The following is a 22,662-nucleotide window of genomic DNA, read 5'->3' as shown; positions in this document are numbered from 1 at the left end:
AGCATGCACTAAACCCGATTTTGTTCTGCAAAACTTCCTCTCCTATTTCCCCTTTATGCCCTCCTGCTCTGCTCCTGTAGAAAGCCATCTTGCTAAACCTGGCTTTCTGTTCTGTTCTGTCCTGTCCTGTTCTGTTCTGTTTTCTGTCCACCTTGCTATTTAAAACAAAAACAAACAAAAACCTCAAAGTTGTTTGTCTTTTTCCATAGCCTTAAGAAGGGGTGGGCTAACCCTTTTCCTTTTGCACGAAAACCTCCTCTCTGCTCCTTGCTTTTGCCCCAGTTGTCTCCGGGCCGCCCTCAGATTTCTCTCTCTTAAAAAAAAACCCACAACAAAAACCAACCCAGGCAATAAAAAGAAGAAGGAGAACGAAACCGCCTATCTTCCCGGGTTTTATTTGAAAATGTCTCCTTTAAACAGAAGAAGTTTGGCTTGCTGATGGGGGCCCAGAATACGCTAAAAAAAAAGCAGGGCCCGCTGGATCAAAAGCATTTGTACGGGCAGTGAAGCAGGAGGTGAATATTTAAGGGTTTTGTCCATCAATAACCCCCTTAGCTTTGACCTGTCTGAGGGAGCTCGGCCATAAAGGTGAAACGCAGGTCACCGCGTCTAACAAATATGAAAATGTGCCGGGATGGCGCAAGATATCGGGGCGATTTACAAGCCAAATTATCTCCTCGATATTATCGACCTCCCCTGTTCCGTGAGGACTGCGCACCCTGGCTCCCCGATAAAAAGTCACAATTATTGGGGAACGTGAAGGGGGGGAAAAAAGCATTTTCCCTTAGAGCCGCTTGCTTTGGCTCATTGACCTATTCAACGTTTCTGAAATCCTTATTAATCAAAAGGAGCCAGGGAGGGTGGAGAATGACCCTCCATCCCGTCCTTCTCCCCCCTCCTTCTAATTAGAAATGATAATGTCTATTCAGACCCTTCCCTCCCCCCAATAGGTATGGGTTCAGCCGTCTCTTAAGAGACCCCGTTTCCGCCTTTTCCGTGATAAAAAGCAAGCCCTCTAAAAGGAAGAAAACAAACAAACAAACAAACAAGAGACCCTCGTTGTTCGCCCACGCACCCTGAATGCCCTTCCACAGTTTGGAGACGTAAGCTTTCCCCTCCCACCCACTTCCCAATTTGTCCCCTGCTTCCTTGGCTGGAGTCACCGAGAGCTGACCGCAAAGCGAGGCAGAGGGACTGGGTCAGCCCCAATTCGTGAACTTTTGGACTCCTCCGCTCTCCCGTCCACCAAGCAGAAAGAATGGAACGCTGGGATATATTTGTCAATGATTTAGGGTGACCTCCCGCCCTGCCCTTCACCATCCAGGCCACTGCAAGGGGAACCGGAGGGCTCTTCTGGGGAGGAGAAGCACCTCCGTTATTCGGAGAAACGCCTGAAAGACCCTCCACCCAACCTTAGTTTATTTTTCCCCCCTCGTTTCCCAGGTCAATTGTTTTTCTCTTGTCTTTTCGATCAGGAGGCTCTTAAAATAATCCCGATGTGGGATCATGGAGGGTATTTATTTAATATTTTTAATTCAAGCCCAGACTTAAAAAGAGAGGAGATCCCATGCTGGTGGGTAGCCAAACCCATCTTCACCGCCAGGTTAAATACAGATTCATTTCTGTCCGTGACTGTTTACACCCTGACGCGTCCACGCTGGTTTGTTATAAGCCACGATTCGAGCCCCGTGGTTGGGAATCCTTCCAAAGATCGCTGTCGCCCGGAAATAACCTATTGACGTAACAAGGTTTTGTGCTTCTTCGAATCCATAATTCCATAATTCCAGACCCGGGAAGAATGTTCAAGGGATTCTAACGATCCGGTCATCGCTGGCTTTTGTGACGCTCAGTCGAGGAAAACCAGAACGTAATGACGTTGTCTATATATACCCTGTAGAACCGAATTTGTGTGGTGTTTACATAGTCACAGATTCGATTCTAGGGGAATATATGGTCGATGCAAAAACTTCACTCTTCTGCAAAGGGCTAGACGCTTTAAAGGCTAGACGGGTCTCTAAGGATCACTGGCACGGTGGATTCCCTCTTGCTCATCATGTTTAGGGTGCGCATCCCTTTGTAAACCTGTTCATTTAAATATAATTAGCCTAAGGAATGGGGCGAGTTGGTCAGGTCTTGTTGTTTTACGAATGGAAACACAATAAAAGATGCCTAGAACCACGTCTGGTATCAGAGATTCTTAAAAAAAAAAATCCCAATTTCCAAATGTCTTCCAGATTTTGTACAATATCATTCAAATCAGCGTTATGTCGATTTCAGCTCTTTCGGAGGGAGTTGTGTTGATTTTACATCTTCGGAAGTGTGTGTGTGTGCGCGCGTTTGTGTTTTTTTTGGGGGGGGCTACAAGCAATAGGACATGGGCATTATCTTATAAACCCTGTTTTGTTTAAGTCACATGTAATTTTTCTTCTAAAGCTGAACGTTTCAGAAGATTGCATTGTTTTTGGTGTGGTATGGCTTAGAAAAATACACGCAATTATAAAGAAACAGATAAATAAAAAAGAACCCCCCCCAAAAAAAACTCCTGGGAGTAAATTCGAAGCTAGTTACTCATTGTCTGATCTGATGCCGCCCAACTAGGTTCTGGTAACTTTTGGTTGACCCCAGCCGAACAAAGGCAGGACAGCCCATTGTGCGTCATTTTGCCCTCTCGTTTGATGTCTCCTCCTGGCTTCTGGGCCTCCCTCCTCGGCATTCGCCTCTGCCTGCGCACCTCCCCCCCCCCCCTACGCTGGCTCAACCTAACCCACTAACCTTTTGCATAGGATTGCCCAAAATTAGACGGAAGGGCATCGAAGGTTAACCCCAAACATAGTCGGCGAGACAAAAGCCTTGGATTTACCTGGCAGGTTGGTTTAGTAGGGGGGGGGGAGAGTGAGGGGGGGCTGTGCCGGGCCTGGCGTGGTGAATCGTGCTTTATGATATTCACCTCTCCTTGGGGAGGGGAGGTTTGGAGGCGCGGCCGAGCCCCCTCCGCCGGGTCCCCCGGGTTCCCGGTGTATTCTTCAGGGGAAATTGGTGGCAATTATGAGGTGCGCGCACAGATCCGGTGGTCCCCCTCTCCGCTCCCGGATTGGCCGCGCCGGTCACGTGGCCGCCCAACTTTATTCAGTTGACAGCAAGGAGGAGGGATTTGCGGCGGGGAGGGAAAAAAGACAACACGAGAAAAAAAAAATTAGTATTTCCCACCGCCCCGAAATTAATGGCCATGAGCTCCTATATGGTGAACTCCAAGTACGTGGACCCCAAGTTCCCGCCGTGCGAGGAGTACCTGCAGGGCGGCTACCTCGGCGAGCAGGGCGCCGCCGACTACTTCGCCCCCGCGCCGGGCTCCGACTTCGCGCCCCAGGCGCTCTACCCGCGGGCCGGCTACGGCGAGCAGACCTTCGGCGGCGGCGGCGGCGGCGGCAATGCCCCGGGCGCGGCGGGCCAGGCGCGGGGTCACGGGCAGGAGCCCTCCGCGCCGCCGAGCCACTTCCCCGGGCCGGCCGACCCCTGCCCGCCGCCGCCCCTGCCGGCCAGGAGAGCCTGCGGCCAGCACGACACCCTCAAGAGCCCCAACGGGGCCGCGGCGGCGGCGGTGGGCGCGCTCAAGCCCCCGGCGGTGGTCTACCCTTGGATGAAGAAAGTCCACGTGAACTCGGGTAAGCGAGAAGCCCCCCGCAGCCCCCCCCCTCCGCCACCCCGACCGGCCTTCTCTCCTGCCTCCTCCTCCTCTTCCTCCTCCTCCTCTCCCCTACCCCTGCGAGGTAGTCCAGGAGGCTCGCCCAACGTTTCCGTGGCTGCTCGAACAGGCCATGAGGCTGGCGGGCTGGCTGGGGGGGGGGGGGGGCGGAGGCGCAGGAAGGCTCGGTTTCAGCGGGCTATGGGGAAGCCGGTGAGGAAGGCGGGGGAGGGAGGGGGGAGGGAGACCGGAGGAAGGCAATCGTGTATGAAGCCACCACATGGCGACGGGAGCCATGATGCCCCGGCTTGCTTGCTTTGGGGGGCTTCTGCGGAGCGGGAGGCAGAGGGGGTTGGGGGCTTCGGGGAGGGGGGGGCGCGGGCGGGGAAGCCCTGCCTCTGATCTCTCTCCTCCTTCCGCCCCCCCCCCCCAGTGAACCCCAACTACACCGGCGGGGAACCCAAGCGCTCCCGAACGGCCTACACGCGCCAGCAAGTCCTGGAGCTGGAGAAGGAGTTCCACTTCAACCGCTACTTGACCAGGCGCCGCCGCATCGAGATCGCCCACACGCTGTGTCTCTCCGAGCGCCAGATCAAGATCTGGTTCCAGAACCGGAGGATGAAGTGGAAGAAAGACCACAAGCTGCCCAACACCAAGGGCCGCACCGCGGGCTCTCCCGCCGCCGCCGCCGCCGCCGCCGCCGCCTCCGGCCAGCGATTACAGACGGTCGCCAAGGAGCACCAGACGGACTTGATCGCTTTGTAGGAGACGTGGGAAGGGGACGGGCCGTTTCCACGGGTTGATTCGGAGCGGAACTACCCCGAGCCGGCGGCCAAGAGCCGCTCTCCCTCTCCCGCACCCAAAGACACCCCAAACACCGTCCCGCTCGCACCAAACCGACGGGCGGCCCGGAGGGAAGTCGGCCCGGCCCTGCGAAATCTCTCCAAGTGGCCGCAGATCCTTGGCGGACAGGCCCAGAGGACCGACCCGGAGGACTCCGCACGAACCGGACCGCCCGAGGACCGCTCAGACAAACTGTGCCGCCGGCTGGTGAGGAAACGATAGAGATCTATAGAGAGAAATATTTTTAATAAGACTTTTCCGGTAGACATACACAGGGTGTCCCCCGCCCCGCCCCAGCCCACCCCCTGCAAGCCGGTTTGGCCGCCTATCCGGAATCCAAGGGAAGGTTTGCGGGCGCCCGATTCTTTGGGCCACGATGAGGTTTTCTCTGGCTCCCTTCTGGGCTGGGTGCTTGGCTAGGGGAGCCCGAACCCAAGTCTGAGCCGAGAATGTGTGGACTTTCCCCCCCCCCACACCCACACCCACACCCACACCCACACCCACACCCACACCCACACTGCTTGAGGATTTTCCAAAAAAAGTGTAACCCCTCCCCCCCCAGTATTCTCGGGAATATTTTTAAAAACATGAAACGAAAACGGGTTATTGTTATTTTTAAATGGTTGTTAGTGTATTTATTTATTGGTTGGGGAAAGGAAGGAAACAGCCGGACCAAAAAGAGTGAAAAGGCGTATCCCCTCCCCCCAGCTTTGCTGAGATTGTTCATAATAGCAAAAATGGAAGACTTTATCTTCCCCCCTCCCCTCTCCCGACCTTGATTTCGGATCCTGGTGTAGAGAGAGAGAGGGGGACGTGTTTTCTAGATCTTAACAGAGGATGAGAAGGAGCCCTGATCTGGCTCCAATGAAACGGACTGAAAAGGCTTCCTCAAATAGCAAATAATGCGCCCTCCTTTGAGCCAAGGGCTTCTAATGACCCCCTCCCACCCCCAACCCCCCAAAATCTACAACAATTCCAACGGTTGTTCCAGGTGATCTGCCTTCTATGAACCTTATTGCTGAATCCCCGGCGACTTCTTTTCTTTTTTTCCCCTGGATCTACGGCTGGATTTTTAATGCCCCCCCCTCGCTTTGGCTTCGGCTTGTTTTTAAAGGGTCGTATTGGGACTAACGTGTGCTGAACGATCCAGTGTGTGTCTCTTTCGATCCGAGGAGCAGGGCTATTTATATTTATTTTTTCGGAAAAGTTGTGGGGAGGAAAGACGCAGGAAGGGAACATTTGGATCTTGAAGTCGGACCTTGATTTCAGGCTTTTGGCAATATTGCCTCGGCGCAGACTGTGGTTCTCCTGACCATGCCAAGAGCGGAAAAACCCAAACCAAGGCAGCCGCCCCTCTGGCTTGAGAAAGGGACGCAGTTTTGCCGCCCACAACCCAGAAGGACTCGGGGCCACGGGGAAGAAGTCGAGGGGAGTCTGCGGGTTTAGCGCGGATTCTACGGCCCTGTCGCCCAGCAGGCTTCCTCGGGAGCCAGCCCCGCGGGTTTTTCGCGGGACTGGCTCCATGGTGGATGGGTGGGTGGGGAGGCGACCTTCAAGGAAAAGTGGGGGTGAAGATTTCCGATGCCTGGGAAGCCCTTCAGGTGCGCCCCCCAGGCAGAGCGGATTCTCAAGGCTTTTACTCTTGCAAGAAAGGAAAGGAGAAGAAAGGGAGGGAGGGGGGGCTGATTCGGTAAAGCAGAAAGGAATAGCTCTGCCACAGACGGGGCTTTATTCGGGGAACCCTCTTTTCTTCCCCCAAATCTTGATTCCGCGCTAGTTTCTTAGGGAAGTGGGTGCCAGTGGAAACCGGCCGGGCTCAACCTCCAATTCGATCCGTAGCCTTTTAGGATCGGGATCCTCCCAGCTCTTTTGTCTGCCGGCTCCCCTTCCTTCTTTGTTCTCTTTTGAGCGCCCGGCCGGCCTCCCCGGCCTCTTCCCCGGGAGCCCCTTGAATATCGGCCCGTCGGGATATTAAAGATGGATTTTCCTGCATTATCCGCGTCATTGTCTCCGTGACAAAAAGCGCCGCGTCCACGCAGAGCAGAAATGTCTTCTTCTCTGACGCCGTCACGTCGAGAGGCTGAAAAGCTTTGGGGCTTTTTGGGGGGACTGAACTGACGCTAAATTGCATAGCCCGGTTCATCCAGAGGACAAATTTTCTGTTCGATTAGCCGTATTCCAGCCGGGAGGGATGACCTCTAAACCCTTCACCTTTTGGACGCCCCCAGTCCTTTCCCCTTTTCCCAAGCCCAGAAAAGCAGCCGCCGACACCAGACTCTGCAGCAGAAAACTCGAGCCTGGGACGGAAACGCTGCTGGGCTCTCTGCTGTATCCCAGGTCCCTTTTCCACCAGCCCCCTGGACTTCAGGAAAGGGAAATCTGCTGCTGTTGGCTTTAGGCCGGGGAGAGGAAACCAGGGGGCTCCGCTGCTTGACAAACCCAGAGCTGAGCAAGAGGGACCCCAAAGCAAACCTCCCACTAGGCCAACATACCCGGAAGCAAGTCCCATTGAATCAAGAGGGTATATTTTAGGGGGAAGAGGCAGTTCCTGTGTTAAGGGCTGCAGGATTTGACGAATATCCTGGACAGGAATCCAGAAGGGAAGGAGAGGTAGAGAGAGAGACCTGGCGTTTGCTCCATCCCAAAGATGCTTACCAAGAAGTGCCACCCTTGTAGGGTCCCATGGGACTGAAGCCCCCAACCCAGGTTGACTCAAAACCAAGTTCCACCGATTTCAGGGGGGAAATTGCCCCTGTATGGCTCCAAACCTAGACTGCAGGCTGGTGAGGGTAAGGCTTAGCATCTTCCGGTCTACAGAGGAATTAAGCTCCATTGAACACAGTGAGATTTACTTAGAAGTCGACATGTTTTGGAAGGGGACAGCCAAGGGGACAAATTTGACTTCGCCATGTAGCCGTCCCACCCACCCACCCACCCCAGCTTGGAAGTGTGAAGAACTGGGCCAGAGTCCTTTTGTTATGCTAATGGAGCTGGAGGCAAATGTCTCCCCCCCTTTCAGGGTCTAACAAAGTCCTGCTGGGAGGGAGGGGAAGGAGACCCCTTTTGAGCACCCTTTTTTGAAGTTCTTAAGTCTCATTGCCAACTATCTTAGTCAGCCCCCGAAAAATTATGATGGAAGGGGACCTGGTATCAAAACTCTCCTGCCTGTGAGGGGCCTGGGTGTTAACATTTGGCCCAAGGTGGGCTTTGAGAAGGAAGGCTGCCATTTATTGGGGGGGGGAGCGTTATAATGACGATGAAGCCTGTTTTGAAGGCCCCCGAAATCTTCCTGCTCTCAAGCTGAAAGGGGAGGGGGGGAGGATCCTTTCGGTTGTTGATATTGTTTTCTTAGGGATGCAAAGCTGTACAATAACCACAACCTTTGTGATAAGAAAAGAGAGAAAGAAAAGCTGCCCTGTGGCAGTTCTTTTGTTAACTGTGAAATGTTTTTTAGATGTTGGCCAAATTTTTTGTTTGTTTGTTTTGCTGCCTCTGATTAAAGCATTATTTATACAAATGGTTTTGGTGCAAGCCCTCTTTCTGTCCGTTGCAATAGAAGACATGGGAAGCATACTCTGCTGTCAGAAATCCTTCATTCTGCTTAGGATCGGCATGTCACATTTGAAAACGGGTCTGGTCTTTGGGAAATATACCTTGCTGTGCACGGGTGCAAATGTGTGTGGGGTGTTACGAAGAGGCCCCTACCTGCTACGTGACCCTGCAACCACTTTGTGAATGGATATAGCTGCACATCTACTTGGACACAACTCTCCTGATGGATGTTGCCCTGGCTGGATCCTCAGTTGTGTATTCAGAGATGGGTTTATGCAGGGGGAAGGTTCACCAAACAGAGCTGGGCCTGGGCCCGGAAAAGCCTGACACACGTTTTTTACTTGGCAGCCACTGGATTCAGCAAGACTTACATCCAAGGCAATCTGTGTCAGACTGCAGCTGCCTGGGGCTGCCTTCAGTGTATTTACTCAGAAAGGAGCCCAGCAAACCTCAGCTGGAGTGACTCCCAAGCATGCCAATTGGACAAGGAAGCCGAACCTCACCTGAGGTTTGCTCCTAAATAAAATGTGGGTCACTGGCCCAGTATCAGAAAGGTTAAGGAGGCGGGGCAAAACCCACGATCATTTATATGGCACAGGTTGATTTTCAACCTCTTGCCATGTGCGTCTAATAAGATATTCTGTTTGTCTATGCCTGAAACCATGACCATGATCAGGACAATCTCTGGCCAGTTCAGTCTTTGCTCCCAACGTTGGAAAGAATCCAAAGGACCTTGTGACCATCAGAGCCATCCTTAGCCGGGTGACCCCCCACCCCTCCTCTGAAGCCAATGGGCTTGGAAGAGCACCACTCTGGTGAGAACGGCACTGCAATTCACGTGTCCACCATGAGGTTAATTCTGGATGGGTGGCCATGTTGGCCTGTAGCCGAAGAAAAAGGTTAAGGGTCAAGTCGCTCTGAGTGGACTTGAATCTTGCTCTCCATGTGCCCTAATGCAGGGGTAGTAAACCTGTGGTCCTCCAGATGTCCATGGACTACAATTCCCATGAGCCCCTGCCAGCGTTTGCTGGCAGGGGCTCATGGGAAGTGTAGTCCATGAACATCTGGAGGACCACAAGTTGACTACCCCTGTGTCAAACTGTGGCATTCAGGGTTCCAAATGTGGTCTGTCTTTGTGTGTGTGTTTGTGTGTATGAGAGAGAGAGAGAGCGAGCGAGCATCTTGTTCAGAATACACCCTCAACAGCAAACAATCCCTCCCCCACTGGGCTTGTGTGTGTGTACGCTTAAAGGAGCAGTTTGAATTCTGGCCAACATGTTCAAGAGCCAAGTAACCATCAATGAAGCCTTAGGCAAGGCTAATTTCAGAAGGGGTTTTGTGTGTGGGTGTGTTGAAAGGCATTTACAGCCAAGCTAAGTGTGTCACCCACACTGGTAAATCTCACCACAAGCTTGCAAGGACAGGCAGTGGTCTTTGTTTTCTTATTATGGATGGTGGACCCCTGGGTTGAAAGCCCCCCTCCTCATGAGTGAGTGAATGTCTGAGACAGGATTGCCCGCCCTCATTGGCTCTGAGGGACCATCCAGCCTCCAAGGTGGAATGATCCTGTCTCTCATTTCATCCTTGGAATGGCTCTGCCAGCATTGCTCTTCAGCGTAGCCATCTGGAAGTCCCACTGAACAGGCCTGATGGATGCACTCAGTGGTCTACACAGAATCATACTGTGGTCCACCCAGTGAGGAAGGCCAAGCATCCTTAGGGTTGCGTGATGAATTCCTCCTACTGGTTGGCATCTGAAAGTAGGAAGTGGAGCCCTACGTTTGTTTACTTGGGACTGGATCTTTGGGAGGGCCATGCGTCAGCTCTAACCATGTCCACCTTGACAAAGGGGCTTTGCCTCTCAAAAGCTTGTTTAGACCCCCAAAGAAACTCTTCCTGGTTTCTAAGGTGCGACTTTGCTGTCCATTTCAATGCAATTTGTGTCAACTTTTGTTAAGGATGGAAGCCTTATGCGTTGCTCGGCCAATACGTACCATTTATATTCCTCCGAAACTTGTGGCAGAGTTCAAAAGGGATTGAGTGGAGCCCGGCTGTATCTTCTGTCTCACGAGTAGTCCCATTCGAGTGAGGGCTCATGGGAGGAATGAAACCGTTCCAGAGGGAAAGGTCTCTGAGATTGGAGCCCTGGACCAGAACCAAGGTGCTTGCAATTCATGACATGCTGGGAAGACTGGTTCAGAGTTTGTGGATCAGGCCCACTGATAGGAAGAGGTGCCCTGGGGAGGAACTGCCTTGAGGGTTGGGTTGATGCTCTGTGTGAAGACCTGTGTGTGTGTGTGGGGGGTCAGGTTTCAGACTGGCTCTTAGGAGGCACTGGAGGGGTGATGCCTCCTCAAGCCCCTAAGGCAGGAGTAGTCAACCTGTGGTCCTCCAGAAGTCCATGGACTACAATTCCCATGAGCCCCTGCCAGCAAGCGCTCATGGGAAGTTTAGTCCATGAACATCTGGGGGACCACAGGTTGACTACCCCTGCCTTAATGGATCCCCCTTGCACCCAGTTTGAGGATAGCTGGGACAGCTCTGGCTGACTTCTAATGACCAAGACAGCTGGCAGTGCCATCTTGGGTGCTCCAATCTGCTGTGGAGCAGCGAGATGGGAGTCTGGTGGCACCTTGGAGACAAACCCATTTTGAAGGCATGAGACCTGACTCTCCAAAACTGCCCCTCCAAAACCTCGTTTGTCTCTAAAGTTGCTCCTGGACTGGAATCTAGCTGATCTCTCGCTTCCTGTGTTCTGGAGAAGTGAGCAGGAGAGCCTCACTCCCTGCCACTCATTCTGGGAACCTTTAAGGTGCAGCTGGACTCCTGCCCAACTCTCTCTCCCCCCCTCTCTGTGTCCATAATTCTCTCTCAAACATAGGTAAAGGTAAAGATATCCCCTGTGCAAGCACTGGGTCATGTCTGACCCTTGGGGTGACGCCCTCCAGCGTTTTCATGGCAGGCTCAATACGGGGTGGTTTGCCAGTGCCTTCCCCAGTCATTACCATTTACTCCCAGCAAGCTGGGTACTCATTTTACCGACCACTCAAACATACCGGTATACAATTACGTGTGCACACGCACACCCCAGCTATGGCTTGTCCCCTCTGAACAACAAGGCCGGGATCTCCCCTTAGCCCGGAAAGCAAGTGGCCCCTTCAGGACTACACCAGGATCCGTCCGGACATCGAGGGATCCTTGAAGGTTCCACTGGGCCCCAGTGTTCCCCCCCCCCCCCACTTTCCCTCTGCTTCTGGAGCTGCGATGCTCTCGGGCTGAGCGGTCGGGACTCCCGAAGGGACCGGGAATGGGGGCTGGAGCGCCCTTGAGCCCGCGCCAGCCGGCCAGCCGGCGCTGGGGAAATGCGGTTCTGTGGAAGCTTCGCAGCGCCTTCTGCTCAGCGGCGATTCCCTTCCGCCAAAGACATCAATATCATTTTGTATATTGCTTCCCCGGCTCGTTGTTATGGTAGGAGGGCAGGATGGAGGGAGACAGAGAGAGAGAGAGAGAGAGAGAGAGAGAGAGAGAGAGAGAGAGAGAGAGAGAGAGAGAGAGAGAGAGAGAAGATCAAAGCCCCCCCTTCCCCCTCCAGTAAATCGGGGACCCTTTCCAATGGAGCGCCTCGCACGCCTTCCACCGGCCATGTTTGCCAAGCCTCCCCCCTGATCGCTTTCCTTTTCCTTCCCCCCCTTTTTCTTTGTGGGGGGGGGAGGCTGCTGGCGGAGGTGGGAGAGGTTTAAATATAACCCTGTAGCCCCAAATCATGCTCGCTAGGGCAGAGTCTCCGCAAAGGCAGCTCGCCTGGCCAAGTGCGAGGGAAGATGATAAGAATAGATTTCTCTCCAAGTCCCGACCACGTGATGGGCGAAATAATTAATTCAGCGCGTCCCTTAAGAAACACGGAGTCGTCATTAATCTGCCAAGGAAAGGACTCTATCAGACCTGAAAACTGAAGAGATCCCAAGAATATAATAATACAAAGGGGCTCGGGCGATTTCTACGCACTCCTAGCTCTTTTGGCTACAGCCGAAGGGAAACAAAACAAATATCTAGATATATTTTTTCCCTCTCTCTCCTCTCCTCTCCTTTACTCGTAATAAAAGAAAGAAAGAAAGCGAAGCCTTGGTATGTACCCATTTTCTTTCTTTTCTTTTATATTTCGAGATACTTAATGAACTAAGCTGTCAAAGGTTTGACAAATAGGTTCCCCCTTTCCTGGCTGATCCGCAGCCGGGCTCTCCAGGCAGAAGCTGTTCCGGGCATATGGGGGGGGGGGGGGTGGCTGTGTGTGTGTGTGTGTGTTGGGGGGGAGGCCGGGACCCCAATGCTTACCCTTTACTATGAGAGATTAGGGTACCGGGAGAGGCGGGGGGGGGGGGGCTGAGAATGGGAAGATTTGGCCAAGGAAGCTTCCTGTGTGGGGGAACTGGGGGAAGATTTACTGGTTGCTGAGATCTTAATGGGAACAATGGGGGTTGTCAGGGCATCTGCTGCCCATTCAGGAAAGCGGAGAAAAGGCCCTGAACTCCCTTTCAGGCAAAGGTCGTACTTTGGGGTTGCTGAGGGTTTTTTGGGGGCCGTTTTGTTGTGGAGTTTGCGTCATAATAGAAGGCGATCCAACCGAGTTGAAATTTTTACCCAAGGCGGACTTTAACCAATAGGTCATGAATCCGAAGGGTCCTTCACCACCCCTCCCCCACACCCCGTCCAGACCCGACTAGGCTGCGGTGGTGGCGATTCGGCGGAGTTTTGGGTTTAGACCTCGGCCGGGAAACATTTTTGTTGTTGTTGTGTTGTTGTTGTTGTTCACAATGAGCGGGGGTGGGGAGCAGTGGCTTTGGAAGGCGAGGAAGGGGAACCCCCTGGCCCTGGGAACTGGCATTTAATTCACGGTGCCCAGGATTGATTTCAGCTGCCTCCAGCGCAAGAGGAATGGCGAAGGGCAATGTCGGTGCGCGTATGCACGCACATCGGTGCTCGGTGCATATTAAAAGCGTGCGCGGTCGCAACCCGAAAACGATGCTTCCAAGCCCCTTTGGATTTCCCTTCGGGCGCCCTTTCTGCCACCCGGCTCCTCTTGACTAAGCCTGGCTTGGAGACCTTTTCCTGAACAGAAATAATAAACCCAAGAGCGTGTTTTTTTTATGGCTTCCGTTGCGCCGGTCGGGACATCGAGGGAGCTGCTTGCCTTGCGTTGCGCAGGTTCCCTTCGCGCCATAAGGCGTCAATTCCCTTCTTCGGAGATGACCAGTGGAAGGACAGTGGCTGGGGGGCAGCGCTTCCCTCCCTTCCCTGCTCCTTCCCGTCCTCGAGGTTTTGGGCCCCAGGAAAAACCCTCCAGAGCTCCAGCCGAGAAAGGCACCGCTCAGGATCCGCCCCTCCGAGCCCGGGACGGAAAGGGCTGATCCCTGCCCATCGCGCCCCGTATATTTTATCAGTTTGACAATTGCCGGCTTTGCCGTTATAAATCATCGTAAGTAATTCCTGGAAGGGTGCGAAGCGGATCCGTGTGGGTGGGTGGGGGGCGACGGAGGGGTGGGGTGTGGAGGGGGGTGGGCAAGGAGCCCCGGCAGAGACCGTAAATCTGTCGGTTTTGTTGCTCTACGGACAGATGCTGAGAAGGGGAAAGCCTTAGATCAGACGGATCTCGGCCAAACTGGATCACCACCCCATCCCCCCCTCCTGCCCCCTCCCCAGCGCCACTTGGCCCATAGCCTTTTCGACTGGAGGTTTGCTCCCTTCTCTGTTGGTGAAGCGCGCTATTTCCAGCGGGTTGCTGTCCTGATCGCAGAAGTTCTCTCTGCAGAAAGGCTTGGGAGGCGTTTTGTCTTCTCTTCTTCACTCTCCCCCCCCCCCCCAGCCACACACACACACCTTGGTCTTTGCTTGATTGATGATCCGCGTTGCGGGTCCTCCTCAGCCTCCCAGGTTCAATTGGATGCGGAGCTATCTTTCCATTACTGATGGTGGGATGTGTGTATATGGGGGGGGGGGCTTGCAGGGGAGAAGAACGCCGCCCCTGGTGAAATCAATAGGCCACGATCCTCGGGGCCGCTTCCCCACCGAACCCAGCGGGACTCCCTTCCTTCCGCACCAGGATGCGCGAGGTAGGCCGAAAAAGAGCTTGAGTCCGGCCAGAATCTCTCCAGCTAAGAAAGGACTCCAACCCCCCCTCCCACCCCTGAAGCAGTGCCCATCCTTAGGCCGGAGTCTTTCCTGGACTTCGCCAAAAAGGACTCCCCTTTTTCTTTCATTTTTTTAAAAACCTGGCTCGCCCTGTCAGGAGAAAGCAGAGTCGTTTAGCTAAATGCTCCCCACACTCTTATGGGGCGTCTTGGGAAGCCATACATGACTGTCACATCTCTCTGCTTCGGGTGGTCATGAAATCATGGGAGATTCTAGCTTAGGCCGGGTGCCTGCCCGAGAGCCAAGTGACATGAGAGACAAAGGAGCCAGGGGCCGAATCTCACGCTCGTGTTATCCTCGGTGCGGGACCTCTCCGGAAGGGACGGCGACGGGATCTAAGAGGGGTCCAAGCGCAAAACCTTCACGAAGGGCATTCCCGGTTCGGTGCTGGGGCATGAAAGGGGACCGCTCTTTCATTCCCAATTCAGCTTCTCCGAATTCATTCATCCCCTATGACAACACACACAAAAAAGCACCAAGAAAGAAAAGGTGAAGATTATGGCAATATTAAGCTCGGGCAAAAGTGTATTGTCAATGGATTTTTACAAAACAAACAACCGAAACTCAATCGATCACGTCCCAAGCAGGAACTTTGGAAACTGCCAGCCCATCCACAGCTATCTTTTATCCCGTCCTGAGGCTTTAAACTCATAATTCTTTGGAGGAGCGATGGGGGGAAGCCCCTCCCTTGCCACTGACATGATCCCCCCCCACACACACACCATTTGTTTTACTTACAGATTATTATAATGCTATAGCGGTTCTTGAGCCAAACTGGCTGCGGTGGTTTAATTTGTCTCCAATTTCCTACCAGGTCTGAGGCATTTTTGTCCCTCCCTCCCTCCCCCGAAATATTTCGCTAAAATAATTGAGGTGGTTGGATGGACATCGATTGGTAAAGAAAGTTTTCGGTTCCTTGGGGGATACCCCTTGGCACAGGACTGCCAGTGAAGCCCCCCCTTGACATCTTGATGGGGGGTCTGTGGGCCCTTGGGGTGGCCCTACCCCACCCCACAGCCACCTAGATGGAGGATCTTGGGGGAGGATTTCCAGATGATGCCGAATTGTGGGTGGGTGGGTGCGGAGCACAGACCTTAATCAGAACCAGCTCCACTCCCAGGAGCACGTGAACAAATAACCTGGTATTCAAAGGCAGCTTCTCTATTTCTTATTACACAGGGTTGCCCTTTTAAAATAATAATAATTATTATTATCTTTATATCGGTGATGTATCTGGACTTCAGGCTCCCTACTTCTCAAAAAAAAGAAAAAAAAGGGGGGGGGGACCTTCACCAGCCAATTGGCGCCTTTTATTCCGTGGGGTTGATCGCAGAAGGTTTTGCGCGCCCCCCCCCCATTAAGCCCACAAACTCAGAACTCCACGCGCTTTCTTTTTATTGGAGCTCCAGCCTCAGTTTCTAGTCTATCGGGAATACTGGTCTATGGAAATGTCCGTGCGAAGCCGCAAGATCAGGTTTAGGAGAGTATTGTCTGAAGAACAAAGGCGGAAGAAGAGAGTCTCCAGCCTGCCGGCCCACAGATTTTGAGAGCGGAAAAGACAGGGTATTGCTCCCCCCCCCCTTTAGCAATAAGCAGGGACGCAGGTAAGCAACTGCATGAACTTCCCCAGCCTTGAATCCCAAAGCTGACCTGCCCTCCCCCTCCCCTCCCCCGGCCCGTTCCCAGCGGACTGTGAGACCAGACGAACCCCGACGCAGGTCTCTGGGTCTGTAGGAGGAGGGTCATTTCTGGCTGAGAATCCAGGTATTTGTTCCGTGGGGCTGACCTGCTCGGCCCAGATGGCGGCCTTCGAGGAGAAGACGAACCTTCCGGCTGGGGGGGAGGGGGGGCTGAGCGTGATTATCCGGGGGCGATCCGAGTCCCACTGGCTTCTCGTGGGCGGCCTGGCCAGGCACCGGGCTGGCTCTGGACTTCAGCCTTCGCTTCGGGGAGAGGGCCCGTCGGGGCGGCCGGTCTGCAGGCGTCTCTAAAGCACTCCCAGAGGTGGTGGGGTCACGCTATATATTGGTTCGGGAACCGGGGGAGGGGGGGGAAAGGAAGAATCTTTCGCGGAGCAAACCGGGGCCCCCTCCCCAATATCTTTTCCTTTTCTTCTCTGAATGGGTCCCCTCGGCCGAATAGATTTTTGCTGACCGCAGCGCGGTTGCGGGACTCCTATTGTCCTAAGCAGGGAGTCCTCGGGATGCAGCTAAGCGAGGGCTTTTTTTGTGCTTGTGTGTTGGGTGTTCCCCGCGGAATCGAGCAGGCTTAGGCCCTGTGGCTTGCAGACGCCACCGGCTCCTTTGCGCGGTCCCTCGGAAGAGAGCTTGGGTTGGGCGGTCGCCGAAGCTGATCCTTCCCTGCGGAGTCTGATCCCAAGGGAGCAACTCCGCCTAGGGTGGCAGGACCTGCGCCCACGTCCCCGCGGTCCCTTGGATGGCGTCCAGTCGGTATCAAGGAAAGATCACGTTTCTAAACAAACCCGGCACGGATGTAGCCTCCCCGGAGCGTTTTGCGAGGTGTGCCTTGGCAAGGCTTGTGTGAAAGACGGCCAAAGAAATGCCCGTCTTATTTAAAACGGCAGAGTTAAAAAACAAACACACAAAAAAAAAAACAAAGCCCGACTCCGCTGTTAAATATGCTTATTCGGGAGTGATGGATTTCGGTGGAATTGACGTGAGTTATTGCTGGGGGAGCATATTGCAGCTGCATTGCTCCAAACATCCGAAACGCCTTTGCTTGGAAGTAAATCTACTCCATTTCAATACAACTCAGCACCTAGCAAGGGGGCTTAGGGATGGGATCGCGAGGCCGGTTCCCGGGCATGTTTACTCGGAGGTAGGTCTCTTGTATGCGTAGGAGTCCAGCCCCGGACCGCTGGAGAGCTAGAGCTCGGCTATCCGGGTGTCTGGAGGAGGAATTTCCTTCCTTGGGCCTTTCTCCTTTGACCCTCTATTAGTATCCCGAACACGGCGAGAGAGTATAAGGAGCTAGTCCGAGGCTGGGTCGAAGAAGCTGACCATTGGTCACCCCCCCCCCCCTTCCAAGCTCTCCTGCCTTCAAGCTGCGAGGCTGACAGGCGCCTCACCTGAATCCAATTACGGACAAACAGCACTTCATTCCCTTCATCTCCTGACACCGCAGGGAAGACTCCTGGTTGGGACTTCGCCTGAAATTTCAGTCCCCTCCGCCTTGGGGCCCTAGGATGGATCAGCCCTCCAAGGCAGGCCCTGGGGCCTCCCAAACTCCTTCACACCCTTTATGCAGAGCTTGAAGCTCTGGGTGGGCGAACAGCTCCCTTCAAGGCCCCAAGGAAGCAGGTGAGGCCTTGGAGAACAGAAGAAACATGTGGCTCTACTGTCAAAAAATGCATCCTGGTGCAAATCAGATCCTTCCTTCCTTCCTTCCTTCCTTCCTTCCTTCCTTCCTTCCTTCCTTCCTTCCTTCCTTCCTTCCTTCCTTCCTTCCTTCCTTCCTTCCTTCCTTCCTTCCTTCCTTTCTTTCTTTCTTTCTTTCTTTCTTTCTTTCTTTCTTTCTTTCTTTCTTTCTTTCTTTCTCCCTCTCCTAATCAGGTTCTCCCAGAGGTGCGGTGCTTCTTCTGCAGAAGGGATTCAGAAGTCGATAATTAATTAGGCACAAAAAAAAGAAAGCGGTGGGAACACAAAAAAACTTACCACGTTACTCTACCGCGGGTGACAATGACGGGCATCTCAGATGCATCCCCCCAAAAACAAACAAACAAACAAAACAACCAAGCTTTAAGTTTTCATCTTAACGCTGTGCGCAGTGATATAGTTTTAAAACAGACTCCAGTTGTAAGGGGGGGGGGGGAAGAGTAGAGAGATACTATTTTAAGGCCCCCTGAAAGGCGACGCAGGCCCACGTGGATCGATGATATAAGGCGGGCTGCCGGGGCAGGCCTTGGGAGCGCCGGGGCCTCCTTCGAGCTCGGCGGGCAGCCAGCTCGACTTCCTCGGGCTCGCCGAAGCCTCCATGGACGGGGGCTTGGCCCGTGGAGGGCCAGGCCGCCTCCCAGCTGGGCTCGGACGGGGACGGCGGAGGAGAGAGCCGGGCGCTCGGGTGCCGGGCCTTCCGCCGGTGGTTCATTAAGCGGTGAGTTATGGCTGTGCGAGCCAAAGGTCATGCCGGAGGCTTATGCTCGTTAGATATTCCCTCCATCATGCCAGGGGCTTCATTGTGAGGGGATTCCATTCCTCCCCCCCCCGCCCCTGTTTTCAAAGTTCTTCCCGAGGAGAGTCACAGTGAGCTGGTTTCCTGGAAGGGCTTCTTTGGAGGGGTGGGGGGCATTCTGCGTTGTTGTTGTTGCTTTAAAAAGAAGGTGACTGGAGTTCAGTAGCCCCTCCAAGCCCAACCCCCGAAATTGCCAAGTCGGGGCGTCGGGGATCCTATGGCCAGATCCCCAGAAACGTTCCAGCCTTGCCATAGGGGTCCGACGCCCCTGCTCTCTTGGCGGGACGCTCCTGGTCTGGAAAGGACCGCTGTGCAGTTGGGGAGGTGAAGGCAGGCCGGGCCTCTCTCCGCCTGACCCGGCCCGGCTACCCACCGCTATACATAATGCATGAGACGGGCTTCTTGTGCGGGGTCTGGCGCGGGGGTCCTCCTGGCCGCCTAGGCCCGAAGGCTGCTGCGCCCTCATTGTGACGCTGGCCTGCTCTTCGGGGTGTCTGCGGGGAAGGCACAATCCAATCCAGCCCCTCCTGAGCGGCGCGACCCAGATCTCCCTGGCCCCACCGGCTCTTGCATTTCCTTCCCCCCTCCCCCAAACTGTACGACGATGCTGCCCCCCCCCTTCCCTTCCCGGAGACAGACCTTCTTAAGAGATCTTGTTCCCTACGATTTCGAAAATGAGGATTCTCAAAGCAGCCCGTCTTGATCCCCCAAATGACTTGGGAAGGGGATGGGGAAGGTGTGTGGGTGTAACGGTGTCGATTCGCGGTCCTGGTGAACTTGCTCGGCTTTCAGAGACTCGAGATTGTCTCCAGGGCGGTTGGGTGTCCCGGTTCAGCATCACAAAGAATTCGCCGAGAATAAACAGGCTCGTATCCAACATTAGGCAGCCAAGGGAGGCCACAATGCACATCCCCCTAAGTCCTATTGGAGTTCATGTTACTCATTGCAGCTCTTAATGCCTATATTTACTATGAAGTCTTTTGTACAGGGGGAGGGAAGGATTTTCGTGTTTGTTTCTAAGAGCGAAAAAAGCAATGCCGCTTCCACTGACTATTCCCTCTTTGTTCCAGGCACGTCTCAGCGATTTATCCAAAGGAACCCGAAGATCCTACCAAAAGGCTTACGGGCAAAATTAAAGAAAAAACATAAACGTGGTGAGTTGTGGTGGTGGTTGTTATTTACAAAAAAAAAAAAAAAAAATCACGATTTCCCACTGTTTAGTCTGAGGAAGAGTGCATGCCCTGGAAGGCTCACGCCTTGAATAAATCTTCGTTGGTCTTAAAGGTGCTGCTGGACTCTGTATTTGTTATGTTTGCTCACTGTTTGTTATACCTGAAGTTTGCCAATAGATGATTTTTTTAACTGGGAGAGGTTTTTTTGGGGGGGTGGGGATTCTCAAAGAAGATCCCTGGGCAGCCTGAATACAAGATGACATAATGTAGGTTACAATCAAAGAAAAGAAAGAAAGAAAGAAAGAAAGAAAGAAAGAAAGAAAGAAAGAAAGAAAGAAAGAAAGAAAGAAAGAAAGAAAGACGTTAATTTCACCGCCCTTAAACAAATCCCGCACAAGAGCAAAAGGGTTATAATGAAGGTTATTATAATTATTTCGCCAATGCAGAACTGATATCCTATCAGGCCGCTTCCGTAGACAGGTATAAACGGAAGGCAGAGGAAGGGGCCACAAGCCCTGATTGAAGCCCCAGCCACCCTTGGGCGCTGTGTGTGTGTGTGTGGGGGGGGGGGCTGCAGGCAAGTCTTGACGAGGACTGCGGCCACCATTCCGGCATAGCCGAGCCCTCCGTCCCCCCTGGAGCTGAAACTTCCCCCGTTTAGACCGGATCGCCCCAGCCCCGCCGCTGCTGCTCCCAGACACAGAGCTGCGGCAGCCCCTGGTCCGAAAGAGGGGCCCTTGGACAGCAACGGGCCCACAGGGTGGCCAAGGCCCGGGAGTGGAAACTGGAGGGGGGGCGACAGCCGTATCCTGGCCCCTCGCAGCAGCAGCAGCGCCCCCGCGGCCTGCCTGCCGCCTCCCTCGCCCAAGGGCCTAGATGCAGCGGGGCGCCCCTGGCCCCTTGGCCACCGTCCCCCCCCCCCCGAAAGATCGGCCTCTTCTCCTCTCCCCCGAGGCTCCCTCGCGGCGTCGGCGGCGCCTCCCTCCGCGGCTCCCACTGCAGCCGCCATCGACGGCCCAGAGCGAAGCGCGCCTCGGTCCGGGACCTGCCGGGAGGCGGCCGGTCGGCCGGCCTCTTTATAGCCGGCCGCCCCCGGGCCCAGCGGCAGGGAAGGGGGGACGCGGCCGGCCTCCCTCCCTCCCTCCCTCCCTCCTACGCAGTCTGCGCCGCGCTCGGCCGGGCCGGAGCTGGGGAAGCGCCTCGCCTCGCCTCGCCCCCCACCCCCGCCCCCTCCCTTCCTTCCTTCCTTCCCTCCCGAAGCGCTCCCTGCCCAGCGCCAGGAGTCATAAATTTTGCTCCCCGCCGCCGTGACAGCAGCATTGATATGCACCGTGAGAACGGCGGGCTGCTGCTTAATAACCAGTCCGCCGGCCCCTCGCACTGCCTTTTAGTTATTCGGTATCATATTAGATATTGATTCCCGGGCAGAATTAAGTGTAGTTGGGCGCATTAGTCGAGAACCGGCTTCATATGAATATGGGGGGCGGGGGGGGGGGATCGAAACCGGCCGGGCCAGCGCCGGGGAACTGGTCGGGAAGCGCGTTCTTGTGTCTTTTTTGGGGTGGGTGGGGGGAGGACGGGACGGGACGGGGGAGGGGCGGGGGGTTGGTGCGCGCCAGGCTGGTGGGGAGGCAGAGAAGGGACGGGGGAGGGGAGGTTGGTGAAGCGTCCTGTTCTGCCCCCTCCCCTTCTTCTCCAGCCGAGTCTGATGTTCAGAGATGAGACTCAGCAGCATCTCGAGAGTAGTCCGGGAACAAAGGGCCCCTCGCCTTGGCGGAGAGCATCGCGGCTCACGCAAGGTGAACCTCTCTAGACGCCGGGAAAGAAGATTCAGGACACTTGGTGGTTTCCTTAGGCGGAGAGTGAGTTCGCCTCTGCTGCTTCCCACCCGGCTTGGAAAGAGTTGGGGGAAAGGGGCCCTTCTTTGTGTGTGTGTTTGTGTGCCCCCCCCAAGCCACCAAGTGGATGCGTTTGTGCGCCTGGATGTTACCTACAGCCCAACAAGGCCACTGCTTTTAGCAGAGGGTGTTCCTGCAAAGGCGAAACATGCAAAAGGTCTCCCCCCACCCACCCGAGCCCATTTTCAAGGAAGCCTTGGGAAGGCATGTGCTCGCCTGTGTGTGTGTGTGTGTGTGTGTGTGGGTGGGGGGTGGATGGGAGGGAGATCTAAAAGATGAGCCACCAAACACTAGAACATTGTCCGTGTGATTTATGGCCCCGTGCCTCCTTTTTAGGTTCAAGCAGAGTTCACAAGCAGTTGGTATTTCAGAAAAGAAATAAAGCTTCTTGGTTTTTTTGCGGGCGAATGTTCTCAGATATGTTGCTCGGGGAAGCCCTAGTTTTTGGTGAATGAAGCGAGGCGCAGCGAGGCGCTAGGCTGGTTTTGGGGGGGAAATAACCCGCAGAAGAGTGCCCTTCGGTGCAGGCTATCAGGGAAGCTGATCTCTGCTAGCACAGATAAGGGGCTTGAGAATAAAGGAGCACCAACGTTCTTGAGAAGAAACCTCATAGCAGTTCCCTTTCTCCAGTCCAGTTATTTAACAATTATTCCATAGTAGCAGAAGGCCTGGAAGAGCCTTGCCAAGAGAGATAGAGAGCAATCCTAAGTAGGTCTACAGTGGTATTAAGGCCCATTTTATTCAAGGGGGTCACTTCCAGGGAAGCATGGACAGGATCCAACCTGACATCAAATAGACCCTCTTTGTCATTTCCCCCCATCCCACCCCCACCCCTAGATGCAGGAAAGAACGAACCAAAGAGTGATCGTAAGCAGTTTAGATAAAATTAGAGGATACATTGAGGGTGATACATTAAAGATGGGGAAGAAATGTGCTAAATTAAGAACATTTTCATGGTGCATATTTTGTAGGGTGAGTTTATCCACAAGCTCTATCCATGATTACTGGGGAAGCAGAAATGTGAAATGAAGGATAAGGTCTAATTTTGGCCTGCTCTGGAAGGGAGGAATTAGTGATGGGACCAGTGGATGCTTGGTGGTATCATGTTCATAAGGCACTTAAATGATGTTTTTCCCCT

General features: G+C 54.2%; 2 protein-coding genes across 10 annotated transcripts in view; both read left to right on the top strand.

Moving 5' to 3' along the window:
• HOXD3 (homeobox D3) overlaps positions 1 to 22,662 on the top strand; it is an 88,674-nt gene that overhangs the window by 54,325 nt on the left and 11,687 nt on the right. For 5 of the 9 annotated variants that reach the window (XM_077319637.1, XM_077319640.1, XM_077319634.1 and 2 more), the window contains one exon: positions 19,525 to 19,608. The gene's annotated coding sequence lies outside the window, so the exon portion shown is untranslated. Of the gene's footprint in view, positions 1 to 4,592; positions 4,733 to 8,165; positions 12,203 to 13,819; positions 15,868 to 16,136; positions 18,377 to 19,524; positions 19,609 to 22,662 lie in introns of those variants that run through there. The other 4 variants (XM_077319638.1, XM_077319635.1, XM_077319641.1 and 1 more) reach the window with 4 other exon arrangements.
• On the top strand, positions 1,949 to 8,042 carry HOXD4 (homeobox D4). The gene is made up of 2 exons (XM_077319645.1): positions 1,949 to 3,662; positions 4,116 to 8,042. Exons 1-2 carry the CDS (start codon positions 3,221 to 3,223, stop codon positions 4,445 to 4,447), a joined length of 774 nt encoding a protein of 257 aa, XP_077175760.1. The 5' UTR covers positions 1,949 to 3,220; the 3' UTR covers positions 4,448 to 8,042.

Source organism: Paroedura picta, chromosome 2 (assembly GCF_049243985.1).
Source record: "Paroedura picta isolate Pp20150507F chromosome 2, Ppicta_v3.0, whole genome shotgun sequence".
In the NCBI taxonomy this organism is placed as follows: domain Eukaryota; kingdom Metazoa; phylum Chordata; class Lepidosauria; order Squamata; family Gekkonidae; genus Paroedura; species Paroedura picta.
This window is presented reverse-complemented; position numbering and strand designations above follow the sequence as displayed.

What these genes read in the sequence shown, in the direction of transcription:
- HOXD4 (XM_077319645.1), top strand. Translation starts at nt 3,221, where the DNA reads ATGGCCATGAGCTCCTATATGGTGAACTCCAAGTACGTGGACCCCAAG. An exon ending in GAAAGTCCACGTGAACTCGG is followed by an intron (nt 3,663 to 4,115) that starts GTAAGCGAGAAG and finishes CCCCCCCCCCAG; the next exon opens with TGAACCCCAACTACACCGGC.